This window comes from Gopherus flavomarginatus, chromosome 24 (assembly GCF_025201925.1).
Source record: "Gopherus flavomarginatus isolate rGopFla2 chromosome 24, rGopFla2.mat.asm, whole genome shotgun sequence".
Taxonomy (NCBI): domain Eukaryota; kingdom Metazoa; phylum Chordata; order Testudines; family Testudinidae; genus Gopherus; species Gopherus flavomarginatus.
The window spans coordinates 2,840,099-2,865,083 of record NC_066640.1 but is presented as its reverse complement, the minus strand read 5'-3'; the positions used below and the strand labels follow the sequence as shown (position 1 = coordinate 2,865,083).

Here is a 24,985-nt window from a genome sequence, read left to right as displayed (position 1 = left end):
TGATGTGCCCTCCCTGTGGAATGTTTTTCCCTTCCACTGCTCTCCATAGATGTCCCTAGTCTGCAGACATCCCAAATCTACAGCTGGTTCAAATGAGACGGGGCTGGTAACAGGGTATTTTTGATGACAGTCTTTGGTTTTCAAATTCACTTTCTCCCTTGATATACCAGAGCCTGGATTTGATCATCTTTCTGATATGCTGCAAACTCACCTGTTGTTCTAGGCTTTGTCTGGGAGGGTGAGGTTTGGGAAATGGGCAGTGGTGTTGCTTGTTTTGAGTTTGGTGCGATCAGAACTTGTCTGAGGATGAGAACAGCTGTCTTTCACTGCCTGTTGACATGTATTTGGTTACAGTTTGTTTTAGTTTTGCACCATGCCTAGGGAGTTCTGAAAGGCACAAATGGAAACAAATAAGCAACAATAAATAAATGATCCCCATTTTACAGATGTGGAAACTGAGACACAGAAAGCTGAAATGGCTCAACCAAGGCCCCTGTGAGAGAGCATCAAACAGAATCTAAATTGGCAGATGCTCCAAGCCCATCTTTCCACTTCTGGGTTGAGAGCAGCCTAACCACTCTCCACCCCCACTGTCTTGAGTCTTCTGTGCAGTTTGCTAATGCTTTCTCTGGGTGTTTAAAAATAGTTTCTTGGTACTGTTACTATTACTTTGTCCTCCTTGTAATGTCTCTTTACATGCTGCTGACTGTAAGCTCTTTGGGGTAGGAACCATCCTTTTTTCTTGTGTTTGTACAGCACCTAGCACAATAGGGTCCTGGTCCATGACGGGGGCTCCTAGGCAGAGAGACAGTGTAGCCTAGTGGGCAAAGCACTAGACTGGGACTCAGAAGACTTGGTTCTATTCCTGAATCTGCTTTCTCTGCGGCATGGAGCACGGGTCACTTGCTGGAGGATTCTCTGCAGCTTGAGGTCTTCAAACCACAATTTGACGACTTCAATAACTCAGACATAGGTTAGGGGTTTGTTACAGGAGTGAGTGGGTGAGATTCTGTGGCCTGCATTGTGCAGGAAGTCAGACTAGATGATCATAATGGTCCCTTCTGACCTTAAAGTCTATGAGTCTATTAGTCTGCTGAGCGACCTTGAGCCAGTCAATGTACTTCTCTGTGCCTCAGTTTCCCCATCTGTAAAATATGGGGAAATGATACTTCCCTTGTAACTGGCTGTGAGATCTACTGATGAAAAGCTCTGTATGAGGGCTGGGCATTATTATTAGGTAATACCACAATACAAATAATAATTGTGAACCCAGGCTTGCTTCAGAGACCAGACACGAGTTGTGAGCCCAGCTTTGTGACAGCACGTGAGCTATGAACCCAGATCCCTGGGCAGACTGAGAGTGCTACCTCTTCTCTGCATCTGGGTAGTCTGTGCTTTTGTTTTTTAACTGCAGGGATTCGCAGAATGGAGAGAAATGCCTGGTTCGGGCGGAAGGTGCCTCCAGCCATTGTGTCCCTCACCAGTACGACACACACACATTCAAGACCCGCAGTGGCAACATCCGCACCGTCTTCGCCATCCAGAAGTGTAAATGTGGGAGTTATTAGAGACTTGGAGGAGGAAGGGATTGCAGCTTCCAGGGAGGGCACATGGAAGGGATAATGCAAATAGCACCTTGTCCTGCCATGCCCACCCTCTGCCAGACTGTCTGTACTATATGTAAATGAGAGAAGGCTATTTTATAAATTAAAGGTATTTTAAACAGTGGTTGTGTGGAAATTAACTATCTCCAGAATGTTTTGCAGCTTTTTAATAAACACTGCGGGCCATAGTCTGTGTCTGGGGAGCATTTGCGGCTCCTAAGGACTCCAGTGGGAGCCCATGTGTATTCAAAGCCAGAATATGGCCTTGTAAGAGCCAGAACCTAAACAGGCTAGAAGGGCTTTGATGTGCCTCATTGTTCTTCTCTCACTTGTTCTATGTGAACAATTGCATGTCAAACACACCTGCCTGCATGTCCTGTGAAAACAGGCAAAGTGCATTACAGCCGAGAGACAGTTCAGCTGCGCAGCTAGGGGGCCTTCCCAGGACTGACCCCACCAGGATCCAGCACCTTTGTCATCCTTTCGTTTTTACAAAGATACACTCACCTACAAAATATGCTTGAAATGAAACAACATGGATAATGCCCCATAACACACAGAGACACAGGGAGTGGAGGAGGCAGGCAGAGGAAGGAGGAATTAGGGGAGAGGAAGCAGCAGTGGGGGATGCAAAAGGAGCAGGACTGGGGAGGCAGTAGGAATGGGGGAGGGGAGCCAGGGGAAGGTGTTGGAGCAGAGGCTCATCTGGATATTTCCTGTTCTTGGTGTCTGAGCAGTCCCAGCCCGACACTGTTCTGTATTACAGACAGCCCTGGCCCTGGCAATGGAGAAATGTGAAGAGGAAGGAAAGAATCTGAATAGTTTCCTTCTGCCAATTAACTAAAAGCTACTCAAATTTCTTGTAATTATCTCCCTGTGTATTCTGGATAATTAGAAGCCCTCTCACCCTTGTTACATTGGATTAGAATAAATTATAGACACAGATTTTCAAAGGAGACTTTAACATTATCCTAATCCCATTAAACCTTAATCCCTTGTACAGTGCAGCCAGGGGCGGCTCTAGACATTTCACCGCCCCAAGCATGGCGGCATGCCGCGGGGGGCGCTCTGCCGGTCCGCTGGTCCCACGGCTTCGGTGGACCTCCCACAGGCGCGCCTGCAGAGGGTCCACTGGTCCCGCAGCTCCACCGAAGCCGCGGGACCAGCAGACCCTCCGAAGGCACGCCTGTGGGAGGTCCACCGGAGCCGCCTGCCGCCCTCCCAGCTACCGGCAGAGCGCCCCCCGTGGCATGCCGCCCCAAGCACGCGCTTGGCGCGCTGGGGCCTGGAGCCGCCCCTGAGTGCAGCCCAGCAGGGGGCTCAGATGGGCCAGGCACCCCACAAACTGCCTGGCCATGAGAGGATCCAATTTCAGGTCAGTCAGTCTAGTCTGTGATGTGAGGAAGATGAAAGATGCGAGGAGAACCACTCTGCCCATGCCAGCCCTGTGAGAGCCTGTCCCGGGGCTGTAAGGAGAGGAGACCAGGCTGCCGGCTGCTGCTTAGTCACTTCCACTGGGGAGATGATTGAAGGTTTGAGGAGCTGCCCAACATTGCAGCCAGGGGTGAGAGCACACTCAGGAGGGTCCTTCAGCAGAGTTGTTGGCTGACTCCAGGTGGTTGAAGAGAACAGTCCAGTGTTCTCCCATCATTTAACCCTTCCATCACTTCCTCCATCAAGCTAAAGTGCAGCCTCTGTGATGAGGGCAGAGCAGCTTGCAGAGGCTGCCTGGGCAATCCCCTGAACCTGTACGTCCCCCAGCCATCTGCTGTGAAGTTTTAAGGCCAGAAGGAACCATTCTGATCATCTAGTCGAGGCCTGCACAACGTGTAAAGCGGCGAGGGCCATATTACTCCAAAGAAAACAGCTGAGGGCCGAACCCCCTTGGCCCTGCCAAAACACACAGTCCCAGTGCCGCCAAACTCCCCCCCCCCCACATATTACTGCACACAGCAGTACCAAAAATTAAAATACTGAAAATGGATGTCCCACTCCAGCTACCAACTCACCGCTCACCTCCTCACCCCCCACAAGTATAAAGCCTTTCCACCACTGCCCGCCCAGCCAGCTCGGCTCATCGTCCCCCCATGAAATAAGGGGAGGGGAAAGGGAGGCAGTGTGAAGGGATTGGATGTGACTCACTCACTCACTCATGCCCGTCACCCCAATCGGGGTATGGGCCGCCAACAACAGATCTCCAGAGTCCTCTATCCTGGGCCATTCGTTCCTGGTTGCAAGAAGGGTAACCGGCTTAGTGGCTTCCTCATGGCTTTTACCACCCAGCGTCATGCATCTTCGAATTGAAGACCCTTCTTTTTCCAGGGTAAAAGTCTCTGTTGTCTCTATTTTTGGCATTTCTGTAGCAGGTTGTTTTGTTTTTTTTTTTTTTTACGGGGTGGAGTTGCTAGCCCCACGCCCAACCCTCCTCCTTTATCCGGACGTGGGACAGGCAGATAGCCCCAAAGGATCTCTCTGGTGGAGTTTTGGATGTGACTGTCCAACATATAAACACAGGGGCCGCAGGGAGCCGGGGGGAGGGTGGGCGGGGACAGTGTGATAGGGGCAGCAGTCGGGCAGGGCAGGTGCAACACACAGACACAGAGAGACACACACGTCTCCCCTGGGGATTTCCTGGCTGCCCACCGACAGTTCAATCCCCCCCGCCCCCATCACTATGGAGGTCGCCCTGGGACCAACCAGCGCAGTAGCCGTCCTGCCCCCAACCGAAGGGGGTGGCTTGGGGGGGGGGTCTCAGCCCAGTCCCCCCCCCGCCCCCGAAGTTTGGCTCAAGCCCAGGCCAGGCACCCCTCCCTTCGCTCCGCACTTACCAGCTCTGCCTCGTGCCCAGCGCTTCCCACCTCAGCAGGCCCCGGAAGTGATGCACCCCCATACGCCAGGTGCAGGGAGTGGGAGACGGAGACACGTGCAGTTCTGGCTGTTAGGGGTTGGAGCACAGCGCGCGTGCGCGGGGCTGTGAGGCAGGGCAGGGGGTTAACCCGGCAGCCCCCACCCCGCCGCTTGCCCACAGCCCTCACAGTGAGCCCACGTGGGCCGCATGCAGCCTGGACGCCGCATGTTGTGCAGGCCTGTTATAGACTGTAATCAAGTCACCCCTTAACCTTTTCTTTGTTACGCTAAATAAATTGAGCTCCTTGAGTCTGTCACTATCATGCATGTTTCTAAGGGTATGGCTACACTTCAAACTTATGGGGTTTATCTTGCAGCGCTGGGAGCTCCCAGCGCTGCGGCACTGTTTACACTGGCGCTTTACAGCGCTGTATCTTGCAGCGCTCAGGGGAGTGTTTTTTCACACCCCTGAGCGAGAAAGTTGCAGCGCTGTAAAGCGCCAGTGTAGCCAAGGCCTAAGCCTTTACAAATATCAATTGTCCAGGAGTCTCAGCCAACTTCTTTAAAACTCAGGTGCAATTACCCGTTTTTGTTTTTTTTTAAGTTTAATTTTAGTAGATGCTGTTTATCATCCTGCTTGGTTACTGTTCAAATAGAGAGCATATGAGTACTCCTGGAAATTGAATTTTAAATTCTCTTTCTATGACTATTTCAATGTGCCATAAACACTCGTCAACAAAGCTTGCCATAAATGTGCCATAAAAACTCATGTCACAGAAATGTTCATAGAACGTGATAACAAAAGGGTCAGGAACATAGCTGAAACGAACTCAATGAAAAATTTGAATGAGTTTTTGCAAAACATTTTTGCACAATTTCCCAGCTCTCCTGTGTACGTAGATGCTGTGAGGGTATAATAGACAATTGTTTTAATATTCTTAGTATATAACTTGGGGTGGGAAAATCAATTCAGGCCAATTAAGAATTGGGCCTAATCTTTCCCCATTTCCTGAAACAGACCTAAATTTCTATTGAAAATGGAAGTTGATCTGCTTTGGCAGTCTATCCTGAGCCACTGCAGCTCCTTTCATTTTTCTGGTACCCTGGGCCTTTGCTCTTTAGGTAGATATAGTCATATTTTAACTTGTTTGGGGCAGAGACTATCTTTTAATTCTCTATATATTCAGTGCCTAGCACAATGGGGCCTTGATCTCTGACTGGTGCCTTTAGGAGCTAAAACAACACACATAATAAATAAAAATATAAATTAAGGCATGATCCTGCAAACACTTATGCTTTACTTTGCATCTATATGAGCAGCTCCACTAAAGTCAATAGAATTGCTCATATATGTAAAGTTTCAGTATATGTGCTTGCAGGTGTGGAGCCTTAGTCATGAACCAAAATGCAACACATATCCCTGGAAATAGTCAACTTTTGTGTGTTGCTGCTGCTGCTGCCTGCAGAGGTTTTTCCCTATCTCACTGAGAAGTACTGAGTGCTCAGCTGGAGCACTGTGTCAGCTTCTGGGCACCACACATTAGGAAAGATGTGGACAAACTGGAGAGAGTCCAGAGGAGAGCTACAAAAAATGACAAAATGTTTAGAAAACCTGATATATGAAGAAAGGTTTTTAAAAATTGGCTTGTTTAGTCTTGAGAAAAGAAGACTTGGGGAGACCAGATAACAGTGTTCAAATATGCTAAGGGCTGTTATAGAGAGGACTGTGACCAATTATTCTTCATGTCCACTGAAGGTAGGGCAAGAAGTAATGGGCTTCATCTGCAGCAAGGGGGATTTAGGTAGATATTAGGAAAAAATGTCTAACGATAAGAGTAGTTAAGTTCTGGAGCAGGCTTCTGAGGAGGATTATTGGAGATTTTTTAAGACAAGGTTGCCCCGGGATGCTCTAGGTTTACCTGGTCCGGCCTCTGTGCAGGGGGCTGGACTTGATGATCTCTCGCATTTCCTTACAGTTCTATGATTAGATGAAAATCCTATATAATTTGTTGTCCATAATCACACTTTGGTCTCTTTTTGCATTAATGCGTCCCACACATCTCCCTCCTGTTCAGTATCGGTGCTTTGGGTTCTTTTTCTCCAGGCCCCCAATTTTTCCAAACTGGCTACCTAAAGTTAGGTTCCTAAAGCCTTAGGAAGTGGACAGATTTTCAGAGGTGTGGAAGACACTGAATTGAATGATGCCTGTGAAAATCAGGTCGCTTTTATTTAGGTTCCTTCATAGAGATTTAGGAGTCCAGTTCTAGGCATAGGTCTGACAATTTTGGCCAAATATACCAATGTATGTTTGCCTTTTGAATTCCTACCCCTATTGTTAATCTAAGTCAGCCTCTCAGAACTACAACAAAAATTTACCAAGCCAGGTAAAAAATGCATTAGCCTGCCATTCCTGCATGGTGCTCCTCCATCACCATCTTCATCTGCCCCAAGGTTGGGAAGAGGGGGATGCTATCTGTTAATTCCCATTTTGTGCCTGTCCCCTAACTTCTACCCAGGGGCTTAAACATGTGGTTTTGGCAGAATGGTTTTGTTGCTGTTCTCCTTAATTCTTTCTCCTCATTGTGTGTGTGCCGATGTGCCACTCATAGTGGCAGTTTACTAATGGGTGCAAGACGCTGCTTCCTTTAACACAGCAGGGGGATGCATCATTTGTGTGTTGCAGGATTCTGAATAATGCATTGGTCCTAAGACTATTGCTGCTTTGTGCACACACAACCAAGCTGTAATTCCTGGTAATAGGTGACACAGGCCTGGGCAGAAGAGGATGCCCTTGGTTTATTATGGCTGTATGTATTATGTATTACTTACGAAAGGTTAAGGTTCTTCCACACACAGTGCCACCTTTTCCCCAGACCCTTCCAGAACAAGGCACTTCAAAATCTCGGACTCAGACTTACAAAAAACTAGAAATACTCAGTTAAGCTCCCTGCCCTCATGCGTAGCCCTGACAATGCTCGCTAGTGTTACCAAAAAAAATGAAGTGCAAACTTACAAAGAAAAGTGGGAACATAAGGACTGTCAGACTCTATCAGAGCTGAGGTCCTTTTAGTCCAGTAGCCTGTTTCTGACAGGGGCCAGCTCTAGATGCTTCAGAGGAAGGTGTAACTAAGAACCCCCTGGTAACAGATGTGAGATAATCTGCTCCAACCTGGTCTCTTATAATTACAGACTGGCTTAAAACCTGAAGCAGAAGGTTATATATCCCTTCTGAAAAATGTTATAATGAATTATGATAGCTCTGGATATTCTTGATGTCTATATAAATGTCCAGTGCTTCTTTGAATCTTGTTAAATTCTTGGCCTCAATGAGTTCCATAGTTAATCACACACTGTGTGAAAAAGCATTTCCTTTTATCAGTTCCGAATTTCCCATGTGTTAATTTCATTGAAATTCTCCTTGTTCTTGTGTTATGTGATAGAGATAACAGATGCTCCTGATCTACATTTTCTAGACAAATTATTATTTTTTAGACTTTTATTATGTCCCCTCGTATTCATTTCTCTTCTAAGGTCACAATCACAATCTTTTCAATTGCTTTTCATATGAAACTATCATAAAGAACAAAATTGTCAGACACATAGAGGAACATAATTTGTTGGGAAATAGTCAACATGGTTTTTGTAAAGGGAAATTATGTCTCACCAATTTACAAGAATTCTTACCCAAGAGCACATAGGAAATCTGTGCAGAGATAGAGATAGAAACCAGTTCTGCTGTGGTCCATTGTACCAACCATAGGCTCATCATCTTTTCTTTCACACTTCCTGCCTCATTCACTGCACAGACCTGTGTTTGCGTCCAACTATTTACAAGGAAAATTCATCTGCATGTCTCACTGTGCTTAGCAGAGATGGATATGCAGGAGTAGGTGCACTGAACAAACCGCATAGACAAGGACATTAATTTAGCTTAATTATTGGTTGTGCTATATGAGGGGGCTAGTTTCTCTTCCTGACTGTGTCTGACATGACCTTGTGAATCCTTTCTCATACTGCCGAATTCCTAGTGTTTCAGGTTGATTTGACTTTTTTATACATTTTAGAAAATGCAAAATCCAGTTTGATAGAGACAGTTAGCTATAGCCTTAACTAAACAGGGAAACAGAAATTCTGTCAAGGGTATCCCCAAGCTCCCCCATTCCACACTAGTCAGCAGCATGATCTTCATAGCCACACCACAAACCTCGGCTGGTTCAGAGAGCACACACTTTACAAACAGGTTGCACAAATATTTTCTAGACAGCAGTAGAATGCTGAGAATTGTGCGTCCTGGTTTCTCTTCCTGGGTGTGGGAGAGGAATGTATTACAAATTGAACACCCAAGAACAGAGATTTAGCAGGTGTCTGCTGAAAAGCAGTGTGTCCGAGAGGGTAACTGTCTTTCATGTTGAAGATGTGGGTTCTATTCACTGTTCTGTTTAAAATGGCTTTATGCACTTTCTCGATCACTTTATGAGTAAAGTGAGGGACAGGTGACAGTTGCCCGGCCTGAATTGTGAACTACAAAGAAATAATGTAACAGCAGTTAATGGAAAAGATAAGCCTAGAACTTGTGCTCTTAGAGCTTGAAAGTCAAGTATCTTTTCTTTTAAGGGCAGCACCACACTTAAAACACTGCACCTGTAACACTTCAGTAAAGACACTACCTATGGCAACAGGAGGGCTTCTCCTGTCAGCAGGTCCTCCACCTCTCCGAGAGCAGGTAGCTCTGCCGACTGGAGAATGCTCCCTTTGACCTAGTGCTGTCTATACTGGAGGTTAGGTTGGTTTAACTGCATCACTCGGGTGTGGATTTTCAGCATCACCTCAGGAGTGTGGATTTTCAACTAGACTTGGCCTTAGTTAAATGGTATTGAAAGTGTGTGTGTCCTGCTAACTGTCACTTAGAGGATGGCAGCTACTCTGTAGCGTCAGTCAGAAACAAAGTGTAATCACTCTATATTTTGGTAATGTATCCTATTTCTTAGCAAAGGCTTTCTGATGCTATAACTATCACATGCACCCTGCCTCCTCTTTGTTCCCAGACTCAATGAGCTATGCTCACCCAAAGAAACTGCTTCCCAAAAACAGTAACTGTCCCATCAAAATAAACTACCCTGGTGCCTGTGAATATCAACCGCCTCTTCAAATCCAGAATATTGTCATCTGTTACCATGGCAATTTGTGACCCAAACTCTGTCCTTGAAAATTGGTTTATCAGCCAAAAATTTGGCCCTTCAGCCTAAATGAACCAGATAACAATAGCTCTGTTTGTCTGTGCCCCTAGTCCTTGCCTCCCCTGTAGGACGACAGGTATATGGGGCACAGGGACCATTCCTTCCCTCAGCCACTTCCCCTTCAGAACATTTATTAGCAGTCGGAAAGGAACTGTTTATCATCTCCCCCCCCCACACACACCCCTGTGACAGGAATGGCAGACACACACACACACCCCGCCCCTGTGACAGGAATGGCAAACCCCCCCCGTGACAGGAATGGCTAAGCCCCCCCCCCCGCTCCAGTGACAGGAATGGCTGACCCCCCCACGCTTTGCGACAGGAATAGCTAAGCCCTCTCCCCCCACCCCGTGATAGGAATGGTTGATCACCCCCCCACACACACACACATGATAGGAATGGCTAAGACCCCTCCCCAGTAACCCCTTGTGACAAGAATGGCTGAGCCCCCCCCACACCTTATGACAGGAATGGCTGAGCCCCCCACACACTTTGTAACAGGAATGGCTGAGCTCCCCTGCTCACATATCCCATGATAGGAATAGCTGAGCCCCCACAACCCCTCCACGCACCCCCATGACAGGGCTGGCTGAACCTGTCCCCTCACTCTGCCCATATCAGGAATGTCTGTCCCCCGCCCAGGAGGGCCTTGCCTGCTCTGTCCCTCTCAGTGCCCACGTCACTGAGGCAGCTTCCCCGGGGTCTGTGGGATTTTTTCCATTTGTGGTATGGATGGTGGAAGATTTGGCTGGGAAGAGCCCAGATTAAGGCCAAGAGCTCATGAGCACAGTCTGGAGGTGCTCTCATGCTTTGCTTTTCATCCTGTCATGCCTGAGATGTATCTTGCAAATCAAATCAATCAACTTCACTGGCCTGGCAAACGGTTCTTATTTATCATGCGTATTGCTGCAGCACCTGAAGCCTGCCATGGTAGGCACTGTCCAGACACGCAGTGACAGTCTCCACCCTAAAGAATATACATTAGAAATGGACATGACAGACAAAGGGTAGGAAGAGAAATGGAGGGCAAGTGCCTTCTCAGCAGGGTAGTGACAGAGCAGTCCCACAGCAATACCTGACCCGCTAGTCCCAACTGAGCACTGATGTGCTGTTAGGAGGTAGTTCAGTGCAACAATCGTATGTCCAGGAGATGTTTTCACAGCAGGGAACAGGGTTTGAGCCCCTCTGTCCATTCAGTATGGGGAGGCGTCTACAGCATTAACCATCTGAGCATCTAACCCTGCTCAGAACAGATCTAGATTAGACACCCGGGTGGTTATAATGGTGGTGGTTGAAGGTGGCTGGTCTATGGCACCTCTCCCGAGGTCCCGGTATTTGTTTTCAGACTAGTGGCAGTCTGCTGCCTCTGCTCTCTCTTTCCTCCCCACATCCCCATGTTATCCATGGTTTGAAGTATCTTGCTTGGACATTGCACTAGAAAAATGTCTTTTGGCCTTGATCTCTCATCCCTCTGGACAATGGTTGCTTAACTGTCAGGTGCACTTCTTACCACTACTACATGAGGGGCAGAGACCATTCCACCCTTTCCTCCACCCTTTGCTCAGAGCTGTTCAATTCCTGAGCACAAAGGTCCTCCTGTTTGCCCCATTAAAGCCATCATTAGAAGGCAGTTAGTCTCCTATGGAGAGCAAACTCCGCTCAGCCAGTGCCTTTCTACAATGGACATGGATGTTTACTACAGTGAGCAGTGCAGGTCTTCCTGCCTGCTCCCTTCCCTCCACATTTGGCTCTCAAATAACAAGAGTACACAAGTGGGCTTCCTGCTCCATACAGCTTGTGTACTGGGCTAATTGCTGAAAGGCGTTCAGTAGCCCAGTTTCGCACCTTGTTAGCACCGCAATTAACTCTCTTTACCCTTCCTGATGGCTCGTTTGCATATTTGACATAATTCCATCTCTCCCCACTGTTATAAATGTGCTGCTGGAGAGAGGGTGGGAGTTACGCAGGTGGACTGGAAGAGGAAAACCATGCAGAGACTCCTGTTGCTGCTGCTGCTTGCCAGGCTGCAAAGCTGCAATCCCAGACCCCCTAGTGTCCTTCCAGAGGAGGATTCAGAAGACATGAGAACAGAGGCTCTTCGAAGGCTTTTGGAAGTATTTGGCATAGAAGACCCTCCCCGCTCTCCCCACCATATCAAGCAGCCTCCCCAGTACATGGTGGACCTGTACAACACAGTAGCAGGAGCTGATGGCATCACTAAAGACCCTGACATCTTGGAGGGAAACACCGTCCGCAGCTTCTTGGATAAAAGTAAGAACTCTTGGTGCTTCAGTTGCTCTAATGGTCTGATTTGCTAGAGTCTGAGAGTAGTTTTCCAGGGCTCTTGGTGCTTGTCTGGATCCTAGAAGCCGAGGGGAGGCTTGGAGTAAGAGTATCCCATATGCACTGATGAAGCTCATCCTCCCAGAGGATGTGCAGCATCAGAGTAGAACGTTTAGAATGTGCCCATGTAATGTTCCTTTTTAGTTTGGCTGAAACTGGGTTCACCAAAGTTTCTAATCTGACTCTTTGGTCCAGCTCACAGTGATGAGATGCATTTCCTGTTCATCCTATCGAGTGTGGCTAAGAATGAGAGGATCCTGACAGCAGAGCTGCATCTCTTCAGACTGCGGACTAAGGTGGCTGAGGGACCTTTCTACAAGAGACATCACTTCTGCCAGGTAAGGAGAGATGAGACGTGCATGTGTCTCTGCTTTGAGTGCATGGGCCATATTCTGCTCTCAGGGACACTACTATGAATCTGGAGTGACTCCTAGACATTTACTGAGAGTGGGATTTGGCTCCTGGCTTGCGTGCTGACCTCACCAAAGTTGGATCCTTATTGACTTAAGCTGAATCAATATAAACCACTTTTAAATCAGTTTCAGTGTCCACACAATAAGTTGCACCAATTTAAGTAAATTGGTTTCTAAAAAATTGGTGCAATTTTTATGGGTAGACCAGGCCTCAGACTACAGAGGTTTCTCACTAGGCTAATTTGACTTTCCCCCATCTCTTCTCCTTTAAAACATAGACTTTCAATGAGATTTTCCTCTTCCGGTGGCCCCTGGTGCTAACTGCCTTGTATTCACTATCCCCAGGTGAGTGTCTATCAAGTCCTGGACAAGAACAAACTGGATTCCTTTGAAGGGAAGAAGCTGCTGGCAGCCAGACTTATCACCTTGCAGGGCTCTGGCTGGGAGGTGTTTGGCATCACACAAGCTGTAAGTGTCTTCAGCCTAAATTCAAATGTGTACGGAGAGGAAGAATGAAACCTTTCTGTCCCTTCTGTCAGCAAACTGCCCTCCTCAGCCCCTTTAAACCAAAGGAGCTTCCAATGCCCGCCCTTGGCCTCCAGCTGCTTCAGCCTAGAGTGGCAGCTGCTGAGGGGGGAGGGGATGTCTGTCAAAGGCTTTTCTGTGCAACCATTTGAAAAAGTTGGCTGAGGCTGCTAGCCCACCTCCTTTGACACTGCAGCCTTGACAGCAGACCCAGCCATTTCACAAACCTGTATTCTTGAATCAATAGAGGTGACTTGCAGGGGTTTTCACTGAGGCTGCACTAGCCAGATCAGCCGGGTTTAAATCTTATTTACAGAACTGCTTTTGAACCGTACTGAAATGGCTCCTCTAGAACTATTAAAACATCAGAGCAGATGTGGTCTTGAGTAACGCAGCTGTGAATATGGACAGCCCAGATGTTACAATACAGATATCAGGGCACTGGCTATAATCTTCACAGCCTGAGAAAGGGACAGAGAAGTCCGGCTTTCTGCTAAAATTTAGTTTGAAGTGAAGTTATTATCAGGAAAGTGATGATGTAAAAACACACTTCTTTAGTCTGAGCAGCTGCCTTGTCAGATCAAAACCAGTTCTTTCATTCCTGTTGGTGTCTGAGAAGGAGTGAGCTGAGCTCCAGTCTGCCTTGTGCAGCAGCAGCAGAACTGTTAACTCAATCCCTGCTGTAGGTTCTTTACTCTGAAATGTGCAGCTGAATGTTATCTTCACCACATCCATAATCCACCATTTGGGTCAGGCTCCCACGGGATGTTCCAGGAGCCAGAAAGAACCCACCAGGACTGATCCTTGGCTGAGTTTGCAGGGCTGATGGCAATCAGGAACAAACCACCTTTTCCCTTGGAAATGGGGCAGTCTTGATTTGAAATCAGAGAGACACTGAGCCCACCATGCCATTTTTTTTCACAGTCACTTTTCAGAATCAAACCAAACTTTCTATTGATGCTGCTGATTTTTGGGAGGTGTGGTGATGTCTGGTGCACTGTTGCATACGTGGAGCGTAGAGGGTGTACATTTCGGGAGAGACACCTGGCTCCATGTGTATATTTGCAGGGTGACATCTGGCGCAGTGTCTACATTTGTGGGGTGATACCAAGAGCAATGTACATATTTTTAATATGAACCATTGTAAAAAAAAGTGCTAAATATCACAAAACAGTTGTATAGATCCATGTTTATTATGAAACAAGACGATATCTTCTAGAAATAGTAACTCATGTGAGAACTAAATGGCACCAAGGAGATGTGGCAACCTTCTATTTGTCTTCCTCTGTCAGGGTTTGAGAGGCTATGTGTCCATTTGCTTATAGAGCAACCTTTAGCCACAGCAGGAGGGCAGGGCTAATGATGAGCTGCAAGGGCTGGGGTTTAACATCTCTTAATTTCACACTGTTATCATCATTATGGTCACATTTTATAGGAATGTTCCATTTAACAGATGATGATATGAGTAGTATGTGATATGGGTGCTTTTAAGCACCGCAGTAGGTGTTGCAGATTGCTATTAAGAACCTATTGGCTTGCTGCACTCTATAACCATAGCTTAACCATTTATTAAAACATGTATTAAGCATGTATAAATCATAAATTATGTGAACTATGTAGAAGTGGAACCTTACTATAAACAGTTACCCATTATGTATTTGTTACAGTAGCTCCTAATGGCCGCACTATGTTAGGAACTGCACAAGTACACAGAAAGAGACAGTCCCACAGAGCTTTTAACAGGTCGTATTTCCAAAGCAGATTCCCAGTCCAGGGCATTACACAATGAGAGACCTGTCACTCTTCAGTGAAAGCAAAGTGGGCAGGACAGAGAGAACACTATCCAATATACCAAGGGGGTCAGGCACAGCCCTGCTTTCCTAAATGGCTAAAGAGCTTACATACTATGGTGAGAGGCACAGCAGACTAACTTTCCACGGTAGATTGCTTTCATTCCAGGCTTGCAGCTGGCAGTGTGCAACTCACCCCTGTGTCCATGCAGAGGCCCACTGAAAGCAGGGGTGTCCTCCATGCTGCAGCAGCGGAATCAGGGCCTTAGACTGAGCTCTTTGCTGTAAGGATGGTCTTTATCACATGTGTACAGCACCTTGCACAGTGGGGCCCTGATCCCGGACTGGAGCTACCAGGGCTACCACACTTGGGGCTGTTTGTTACAGAGGGACAGTCACAGGATTCTAGCTCTGCACCCACTGAGAGCTGCACATAAACAGCACCAGCGTAAGCCTTGCCGCAGTCTAGGATGTTTGGGGAGCTCCAGCTCCAACCTGGGATCAGACCCAAGCAGAGTTGTTCTCAGGGAAGCTCGGTTCATCTCCTCTCCTGACTGCAGGGCTCAGCGCAGGTGAGGGGAGGGACACGTGTGCTGCTTGTACCCCTTGGCTGCATGCAGGATTCAACCCCAGGAGAGGGCAATAGTGGGGCTGGTAAGCGTCACTCCCCACTTCTGGTCTGTGTGATAGCCGTCACCAGGCAGGGTTGGCAGTGGCTTTCTTTTATTGTCCCTTTCACTGGGGAGGCTAGGGGGTCTGGACTGACACAATCTGAGGATGGAGATGTCCTCAGTGGTTTGTCGGTACCCAGTATCTCCCGTCTGTACCTCACGGTGCCTTCCTGGGGGCTGGGTTCCATCCCTTCACAGGTGTTACTGCCATGCTGACCGTTGTGTGGTTTTGCAGGTTCGTGACTGGATGGAAGAGGACAGCAGTAACCATGGCCTGCTGGTGACTGTCCGCGGCTTGGGGAGTGCTCCGGTGGATCCCAGCATGGTGCGATTTGCCTCAGGAAGAGATCACCATGAAAGCAAGAAGCCCATGCTGGTTCTGTTCACTGATGATGGGAGACGAGGAGCTGCTCTGCCCATCAGCAGCCTCCCAGGTCAGGCGAACCCACCCACGCTCCGCGGGGAAGGGCACATGAAATAATGAGGGAATAAAGTGCAGCTCTTCTCTGCAAAGCGGCTGCCATCATTTCCTTACTCACCATTCCAAGTCATGGTTGCTGGGCCCAGATCTGCAAAGGTATTTAAGCATCTAACTTCCATCTAATGGGAGTTAGGTGCCGAAATACCCTTGAGGATCTAGGCCCTGCTGACTAAACTAAGGGTCACTGCTTTGAACTCTTCTAACCCGTGCAGAGCCCAGGCCAGCTGTGGGAGGGGGGCTGGACTCTTCCATGGCTCCATGCCTCACCAGCTACATTCCAGTACACTTGTTCTGGTTCATCACGGGTGCGATGCAGGAGCCAGGGAGAGTCCAGTGGGACTCTGATCCAGGGCAAGTTTGGCAGCTGAGATCATTTTATGTGTAATCTGAGGAGATTCAACATGGAGTCAGAGAGAGACTCCCTCCTGCCTCCTCCCCTGAGCCATTTGGGTAAAGTCCTCTCTCAGAGCAGAACTGGACTGTAATTCTCTGTCCTGTGCAGCTTCCCCTTCTGTGAAATGGGCATAACAATCTCTCCCCAGCCTGCCCCTGAAAAGCACCGTGGGAGCCTCAGGTGGAAGTGGCTAGTTATCTGCAAAGTATAAAGTATTAAAGACCCTTGTTTTTATGCTGTCCCATGACAGAGGAATGGGAGAGGGGCATCACTGTTAAATTAGTGGCTGCAAATTTAACACAAGTGAAAAGAAATGCTGCTTCCCTCCAGCTTGTGGCAGTGATCAAGCAGCGGAATTTCCTGCTGTTGGAGAATAACAATTGTAATTATGCTGGGATGGGCTAATGAAATGTCATCGCTCAGGCTCAGCTGGTCACCAAAAGGATCAGATCTCTCCTCCTTACACAGCCCCATGGAATTAGCCAGGTGTATTACAGGAATGGCTGCCTCGAGGTATTGCCCGCAATTAGAGCCAGGACACTAGACAGACCAGTACTCTGATCTGGTAAAGCAAAGCCTGTGCTCCTAGCTTCCTAAAGCTCCAAGGCAAACAATGGACCATGAAGGGTTTGCAGTTTCTTTCTACACTTAAGGGAGCTGCAGCAGAACAAAGTCTTTAGAGAACTAGGCTTGGACATGGATGCAGCCTTTAGGCATGTATCTGCCTTTCTCTCAAGCTATGTCAGCTCCATGATGGATGCAAACCCTTTGGACCTGAGTCTCTTCCCTACTCCATTGTCACTCCATGGACTGGAGTGGTGTCCCTCCTGATTTAAACCTACGTGAGTGAGAGAAGACTCAGTCCCAAAGTGCTCAATGATTCAGATTGACACTGGGATTTTTGAGAAGGGGGCTGAGTAACTAGATGGTGAGGCTGGTAATGGCTGCAGGAAGGGGTTGATTCACACTTGCTACCTTGCTTTCAGTCTCACTTCAGGTTTGTCTATCAATAAGGACGTTATTCTGATCTTGTTACTCCCTCCCCCCAGATTTGAGCCCTCAGACTCCAGACCTCCCGGCTGCATCGCTGGCACCAGAAGTGAGCGGGGCGCGGAATGCCCGCTCGCTGGATCAGTTCCTGCCATGCCAGAGACAACTCCTCTCCGTGGACTTTGAGGAAATCGGCTGGTCAGGATGGATCATCTCCCCGAAAAGCTACAACGCGTATCACTGTAAAGGATCCTGTCCCTTCCCTTTGGGTGAGAACATGAGACCAACAAACCACGCCACAGTGCAGTCCATCATCAACGCCCTCAAACTGACCCAGGGCGTCAGCAGCCCCTGCTGTGTCCCAGACAAACTCTTCTCCATCAACCTCCTCTACTTTGATGATGATGAGAATGTTGTCCTTAAACAATACGATGACATGGTGGCTGGGAGCTGTGGCTGCCACTGATGCCTGTCCCATAGGAAGAGCAGGAGTGGGTCAGGGCAACAAGGAACCTCCCTCCCTCAATTGTAAACATGTCTGCTCCCAGGAACCAACCCTTTCAGAGCCACTCACCAGCGTGAGCCTATGCTATGCTGCCCACTCAGGCCAGAGGTACCAGCATTTTCACCACACTTCCAAGAATCTCTGTCCTGCAAGAAATCCACATCTCCAGCTGCCACCACTTGGCTCAGTGGGGCAATTACACCAAAATGGCGCCTAACTTGTCTAAAACACCTGGGAAATGCTTTAATTAAAGACAAGCAGCCTACGCCTGAGATGCCTTTGTGTGCCCCTGGTCCCCTTGAACGTTGTTGTGGCCCCTGTCACATGGCTAAAGCCTACGCACCCTTTCAAAAGCTGTGGACTGGGTGCATTTAAAGTAAAACTGAGTGGATTAAATTTCCCAGTTCCACTCCTGGTTCCAGTCCCACAGAGGGTGATGGAGAGACCCTTTGGGAAGCGTTGTGCATGGAAAGGCCTCCTTGCAGGCTGTACGATATGTAGATAGCAAAAGCACTAATATATGATGGAAAACTCCTGTACAGTGTGCCTGTAAATGTTTGTACATTTCTGCCTTATGCAACCTGTAAAATGAATTCAGAGTAACTATTAAACATAGGACAGAAGTTTTTGGAGTGGGGTTTCTTTTGGCAAGGCTGCAGTAGCCTGGTCCAGGTCTGGGACGCAGAGCCACCAGGCCAGCAGTGGCTCTGATGCTGTGAGGTGCCCTGTTTGGGATGAGCTGGTGGGCTCAGCCTACCCCTGCGCCCGCTGTTACTCTTCATCCCAGCTGAAATGTCACACGCTAGCAGGTTTCTCCGGGGTGAGCAAGTTCCATCTCCCAGCCATTAGGGGGCAGCTTTCTCTACTCTTCCCCCTCCCCCCCCGCTGGCTTCTCGCCTGCCGCTCACTGCAGCACAAGAGATTAACATGACGAGCAAGTAGTCATAACGTGCACCCCTAAAAGTCCCCAAACACTGGGTTTCCCAAAGGCGCAAACAGCCCCAGAAGACAGGAAGATGTGGCTGCATCCTTCTGCCCCTGAGACAGTTCACTGCAGCTGCTAAGGGCCATTTAATGTGGGATTAGGATCCTGCTTTGAGGCTGGTGCTTGCAGCGGGTGGGGGATTGAAGCTAATCTGGTGTGCAGGTTAAATCCTCATGTCAGTCTCTGACTCCAGGTTTCTGAGAGTTTCACAATCAAATGAGTTTGGCATCTTCCTTTCCTTAAGCCGCATGCTGAGGCTGCAGAGATGGCTTTTCAGCCTGACCCCAGGGAGTGGGGTGCAGTTTTGGAACCTAAGAAGAGGGGTAGGCAAACACTGTTGTTATAGCTGAACCCCTGGCTACTGAGGAAAGTCCAGTTGTTTATAATGTGCCCTCCTCATCATGTGTTTCAGGTGCTGCACAATCACATGTAGCTGGGCCCCAATCTCCCCCATCAGTTAATGGAAGTTTTGTCATTGACTCCAGTGCAGCAGGACTGCCCCGCCCCCCGCCCACGAGAGCTTTTAAAACACACAGAGAGACACTCTCTGCTCACATCTTTCTAGTGCAGAGATTTCTTGTTGAAAAATTTGTAAGAAGCCAATGCCTGTGAAAGGGAAACAGCAGCAGTGTTACTGGGAAAACTACCTGTGGAGTTTAATGCTGCTTTTAGCTCCCTCTGGGCCTCACCTGGACAGCTCTGCTGAGCTGCTCTTGGGTTCTAAGCTAGTGGGTCTCCAAGAGGGTACACGTACCCCTGGGGGTAAGCAGAGGTCTTCCTGGGGGTACCATCAGCTCATCCAGATACTTGCCTAGTTTTACAGCAGGACACATTAAAAGCAAGAGCAAAGCCAGTACAAACTGAAAATTGTTTATGCTGCTCTAGACACTGAAATGTAAGTACAATATTAACATTCCAATGGATTTATTCTATAATTAGATGGTAACAATGAGAACGTCAGCAATTTGTCAGTAATGGTGTGGCTGTGACACTGGTATTTTTATGTCTGATTTTGAAAGCAAACAGTTATTAAGTGAGGTCAAACTTGGGGGTGCAAGGGACAAATCCAACTCCTGAAAGGGGGACAGTCGTCTGGAAAGGTTCAGAGCCGCTGTTAAACAATGAGAGGCAGCAGTGACTCAGAGATAACGTGAGCAGGGGCAGGGCTGGCTGCAGGCCACAGCGCGCCAAGTGCGTGCTTGGGGCGGCTTGCCACGAGGGGCGCTCTGCTGGTTGCCAGGAGGGCGGCAGGCAGCTCCGGTGGACCTCCCGCAGGCGTGCCTGCGCAGGGTCCATTGGTCCTGCGGCTCCGGTGGAGCATCCGCAGGCATGCCTGCGGGAGGTCCACCAGAGCCGCGGGACCACCGGACCCCCTGCAGCGAAGCCCCGTGGCGTGCCGCCGTGTTTGGGGCGACGAAATTGCTAGAGGCCAGGGCTGGCTGATGAAAGCCTCTCACAGGGGCTGAGGGAGAGGCAGGAGGCTGGAGATACCCTGTGAATGAAGAGCTTAACCAATCCTCCAGCTGGTCAGGGTGAGGGCTGGGGCGGATGCTCAGTAGGAGGAAGAAAGTGGGTTCTTTTGGGAGTGAGGGGCTGAGTGCGACTGGATTAACCCATCCCTGGGCCTGGGTGACCACAGGGTCACAGCACCGCTCGAGTTTGGCTTGGCAGCCCCTCTATCAAGACAGGGAAACAGCTGGGTCAGAGTTGAGTGAGTGGCAGTGTAATCTGGCACACAGGGTCACGGTGTTGCTCAGATTTGGGGCCTCCACAAAGCTGGGCACTAGGCACATGCCTAGTTTGCATATGCGCTAATCTGGCACTGGCTGTGGACAGATCCCTGCAGGAGGGTGGTGCTGGGCACTCATAAGAGCATAAGAACAGCCACACTGGGTCAGATCAAAGGTCCATCCAGCCCAGTATCCTGTCTGCAAATGCCAGGTGCCCCAGAGAGAATGAACATAGAATCACAGAATCATAGAATATCAGGGTTGGAAGGGACCTCAGGAGGTCATCTAGTCCAACCCCCTGCTCAAAGCAGGACCAACCCCAACTAAATCATCCCAGCCAGGGCTTTGTTAAGCCTGACCTTAAAAACCTCTAAGGAAGGACATTCCATCACCTCCCTAGGGAACCCATTCCAGTGCTTCACCACCTTCCTCTTGAAAAAGTTTTTCCTAATATCCAACCTAGATCTCCCCCACTGTAACTTGAGACCATTACTCCTTGTTCTGTCACCTGCTACCACTGAGAACAATCTAGATCCATCCTCTTTGGAACCCCCTTCCAGGTAGTTGAAAGCAGCTATCAAATCCCCCCTCACTCTTCTCTTCTGTAGACTAAATAACCCCAGTTCCCTCAGCCTCTCCTCGTAAGTCATGTGCCCCAGCCCCCAATCACTTTGTTGCCCTCCACTGGACTCTCTCCAATTTGTCCTCATCCTTTCTATAGTGGGGGGGGCCGAAAACTGGATGAAATATTCCAGATGAGGCCTCACCAGTGCCGAATAGAGGGGAATAATCACTTCCCTCGATCTGCTGGCAATGCTCCTACTGATGCAGCCCAAAATGCCGTTAGCCTTCTTGGCAACAAGGGCACACTGCTGACTCTCATCCAGCTTCTCATCCACTGTAACCCCCAGGTCCTTTTCTGCTGCTTAGCCAGTCGGTCGGAACAGGTAATCAATCAAATGATCCATCCCCTGTTGCCCATTCCCAGCTTCTGGCAAACAGAGGCTAGGGACACCATCCCTGCCCATCGTGGCTAATAGCCACTGATGGACTTGTCCTCCATGAACTTATCTAATTCCTTTTTTAACCCTATCTTGATAAGTCACTAGGTGGGACTTATGGGGCTTCTTCACCTCCTTCGGGCTCATCACGTTGCAAAAACCCTTCAGCTCCTGCTGTGACACTCGGTCCCCAGCATGGGAGGGATCCTGACACATTGTCTCCTGGCACTGGCAGCGAGCAAGGCTAAGTCAGTCTCAATCCTCTTTCAAACACCGTTTCAAAAATAGCAGCTGCTTAGCCTGCGGACCCAGCCCTCCCCCCTCACCTGCTAATCCCTGAATTCCTACCTTGAGTCGGGTTTGATGGCAAAACAACATTGGGTAAATCTGTGCTGCCTAGGAGCACAGACTGTGGGCTGGGCCCTGCCCATTTATTCAGATGCCTGTTCTGCACAAGCAGGAACACCGTGTGCTAAGCCAGCCTCAGGCTCCTTTCAGGGATTATTATAATCCTCATGCAAAATACACTCCAAGAGCAGGATAGTGAAAAATACCCGGGCGTTTAAACGCATGGCAACAACCAGTGAAGGTTCTTAACATCAATATTCCAGCTCCTCTCCAGCTCAGACCTTCAGTTAATGGAGGCTCCAGACAGGGCCGGTGCAAGGAAGTTTCAAGCCCTAGGCGAAACTTCCACCTTGCGCCCCTCCCCAGCCCTGCGGCAGCTCCCCGCCCCCCCTCTGTCCTGAGGCACCCCCCCGTGGCAGCTCCCTCCCCGCCCTGAGGTGTCCCCCCGCAGCAGCTCCCCCTCCCCCCCGGGAGCCCTGTGGCACCTCCGCACCCCAGCTCACCTCTGCCCTGCCTCCTCCCTGAGCATGCCGCCTTCGCTCTAATTCTCCTCCCAGGCTTGCGGTGCCAAACAGCTGATTGGTGCTGCAAGCCCAGGAGGCGGGAGAAGCGGAGCAGCGCCCATGCCCTCTGGGAGGAACGCTGTAAAAAAAAATTGGGGCACCGCTTTTTGGCACTCCCAAATCTTGGTGCCCTAGGTAACCGCCTAGTTCGCGTTAATGGTAGCACCAGCCCTGGCTGCAGCGTGTATCAACTCCCTGCGCCCATTCTGGGGCAGAGCGCAGTTTGCTCGTGGAACGTGCAGCGACTCGTCAGACGGCAGGTCTGCCATTCCGTGGAGGTATGAGCGGGGTGATGGACTATTTGTGCAAACTGCCTTCCCTGCCCATTTCCCTGCTGGCTGTGTATTTGACAGGCGGGTTACATTGCTCCCAGGGTTCCCCTGCCCTGTAAGCTACCCATAGCCCTGCACTGAAGCTGTTGGGGGTGGGGCAGTTGTGAGGGAACTGATGTGATTATTACAGCTGCTGGGCTGTCGGAAACCAGCCCTCCAGGATAAACCAGGTAAGGCAGGGCTTGGAGGCAGGTGCTTCAAACACTGAGCCCTCTGGGCACTAACCCTGGGGAGCCCCACAATGACCCCCAGAGGGGCTAAATGAAGAGGTTTTTAACTGGGGCTGGCAGAGAGGGGAAGCTGCAAATACTCTCCGTGCAATGGCTTCAATAGCTGCAATTTAATATAAAACACTAATGGTTCCTAGCTGGGCCCTGGGGAAGGCACTGCACTAGGTTAATTCCTCAGATGTCTCTTCAGGGGGTTGGACTAGATATCTCCTGAGGTCCCTTCCAACCCTGAGATTCTTTGATTCAGACCAGAGTCCCCTAGAGACAAACAAGAGTTTCTAGGTTTTCAGGTCTGGATCAGTTAGTGGGGTGTCTCCTTGGGGGCCCTCTGCCCTGGTTACTTGTTCAGCTGATGATGCTTCCCCACAAGTTCTGCACAGGGCTGATCCTACAGTTCTGCATCATCCAGCCATCACACCCTGTTGACACCCACATCTGCCCTGATGTCCAGCCATCTCACCCTATTCACATGTGGGTCTGCACCGATGTCTAGCTGTCACACCCAGGTCTGCACGGATGTCCAGTTTTCCCACCCCATTCACACCCACATCTGCCCTGATGCCAAGCCATCACACATTATTCACTCCCGTGTCTGCACTGATACCCTGCTGTCACACCCACATCTGCCCTGGACCCTTTAAAGTGCCGCTGGAGCCCCACTGCTACTGTGCTAAACATAAACCCATGTTATACTGGGTCCCGTTATAGTGGGGTAGAGGTGTATATTGGAGTTCAAAAGGGTTCAGAAAAGGACAAAAAAAAATGATTGGGTTATAGAACGGCTTCCATATGAGGAGAGATTAATAAGACTGGGACTTTTTAGCTTGGAAAAGAGATGACTAAGGGAGGATATGATTGAGGTCACAGCTAGCAAGAGAGGTTAAGAGTAACAAGAAGGGTTTCTTCAAGTATGTTAGCAACAAGAAGAAAGTCAAGGAAAGTGTGAGCTGCTTACTGAATGGAGGAGGGAACCTAGTGAAAGAGGATGTGGAAAAAGCTGAAGAACTCAATGATTTTTTTGCCTCTGTCTTCACAAACAAGATCAGCTCCCAGACTGCTGCACTGGGCAGCACAGTATGGGGAGAAGGTGACCAGCCCTCTGTGGAGATAGAAATGGTTCAGGACTATTTAGAAAAACTAGACGAGCACAAGTCCATGGGGCCGGATTCGCTGCATCCGAGGGTGCTAAAGGAGTTGGCTGATGTGATTGCAGAGCCCTTGGCCATTATCTTTGGAAACTCATGGCGATCGGGGGAGGTCCCGGATGACTGGAAAAAGGCTAATGTAGTGCCCATCTTTAAAAAAGGGAAGAAGGAGGATCCGGGGAACTACAGGCCAGTCAGCCTCACCTCAGTGCCTCGAAAAATCATGGAGCAGGTCCTCAAGGAATCAATTCTGAAGCACTTAGAGGAGAGGAAAATGATCAGGAACAGTCAGCATGGATTCACCAAGGGCCAGTCATGCCTGACTAACCTAATTGCCTTCTATGAGGAGATAACTGGCTCTGTGGATGAGAGGAAAGCAGTGGACCTGTTATTCCTTGACTTTAGCAAAGCTTTTGACACGGTCTCCCACAGTATTCTTGCCAGCAAGTTAAAGAAGTATGGGCTGGATAAATGGACTATAAGGTGGATAGAAAGCTGGCTAGATCATTAGGCTTAGCGGGTAGTGATCAATGGCTCCATGTCTAGTTGGCAGCTGGTATCAAGTGGAGCGCCCCAAGGGTCGGTCCTGGGGCCGGTTTTGTTCAATATCTTCATTAATGATCTGGAGGATGGCATGGACTGCTTCCTCAGCAAGTTTGCAGGTGACACTAAACTGGGAGGAGTGGTAGACACGCTGGAGGGCAGGGATAGGATACAGAGGGACCTAGACAAACTAAAGGATTGGGCCAAAAGAAACCTGATGAGGGTTCAACAAGGAGAAGTGTAGAGTCCTACACTTAGGATGGAAGAATCCCATTCACTGTTACAGACTAGGGACCGAATGGCTTGGA

At 49.2% G+C, this 24,985-nt stretch overlaps 2 protein-coding genes across 2 annotated transcripts in view; both read left to right on the top strand.

Annotated features, from left to right (window-relative positions):
• The window catches only part of POLE4 (DNA polymerase epsilon 4, accessory subunit), a 37,784-nt gene extending 36,062 nt beyond the window's left edge, over positions 1 to 1,722 (top strand). Inside the window, exon 9 of the mRNA XM_050933795.1 lies at positions 1,415 to 1,722. Within this exon, the coding sequence (XP_050789752.1) occupies positions 1,415 to 1,568 (154 nt within the window). The 3' untranslated portion in view covers positions 1,569 to 1,722. The remainder of the gene's footprint in view (positions 1 to 1,414) is intronic.
• Positions 1,723 to 10,615: 8,893 nt separating this feature from the next.
• On the top strand, positions 10,616 to 17,761 carry LOC127040045 (bone morphogenetic protein 2-like). The gene is made up of 6 exons (XM_050933800.1): positions 10,616 to 10,627; positions 11,683 to 11,959; positions 12,227 to 12,369; positions 12,790 to 12,912; positions 15,666 to 15,864; positions 17,355 to 17,761. The coding sequence occupies exons 1-6, from the start codon at positions 10,616 to 10,618 to the stop codon at positions 17,759 to 17,761; spliced, it is 1,161 nt and encodes a 386-aa protein (XP_050789757.1).
• Positions 17,762 to 24,985: the final 7,224 nt, after the last annotated feature.

Bases quoted from the DNA above. Each gene is read 5' to 3' on its own strand.
- LOC127040045 (XM_050933800.1), top strand. The intron at 12,370-12,789 runs GTAAGGAGAGAT...CACTATCCCCAG, and splicing joins AGAGACATCACTTCTGCCAG to GTGAGTGTCTATCAAGTCCT. The intron at 15,865-17,354 runs GTCAGGCGAACC...CCCTCCCCCCAG, and splicing joins GCCCATCAGCAGCCTCCCAG to ATTTGAGCCCTCAGACTCCA.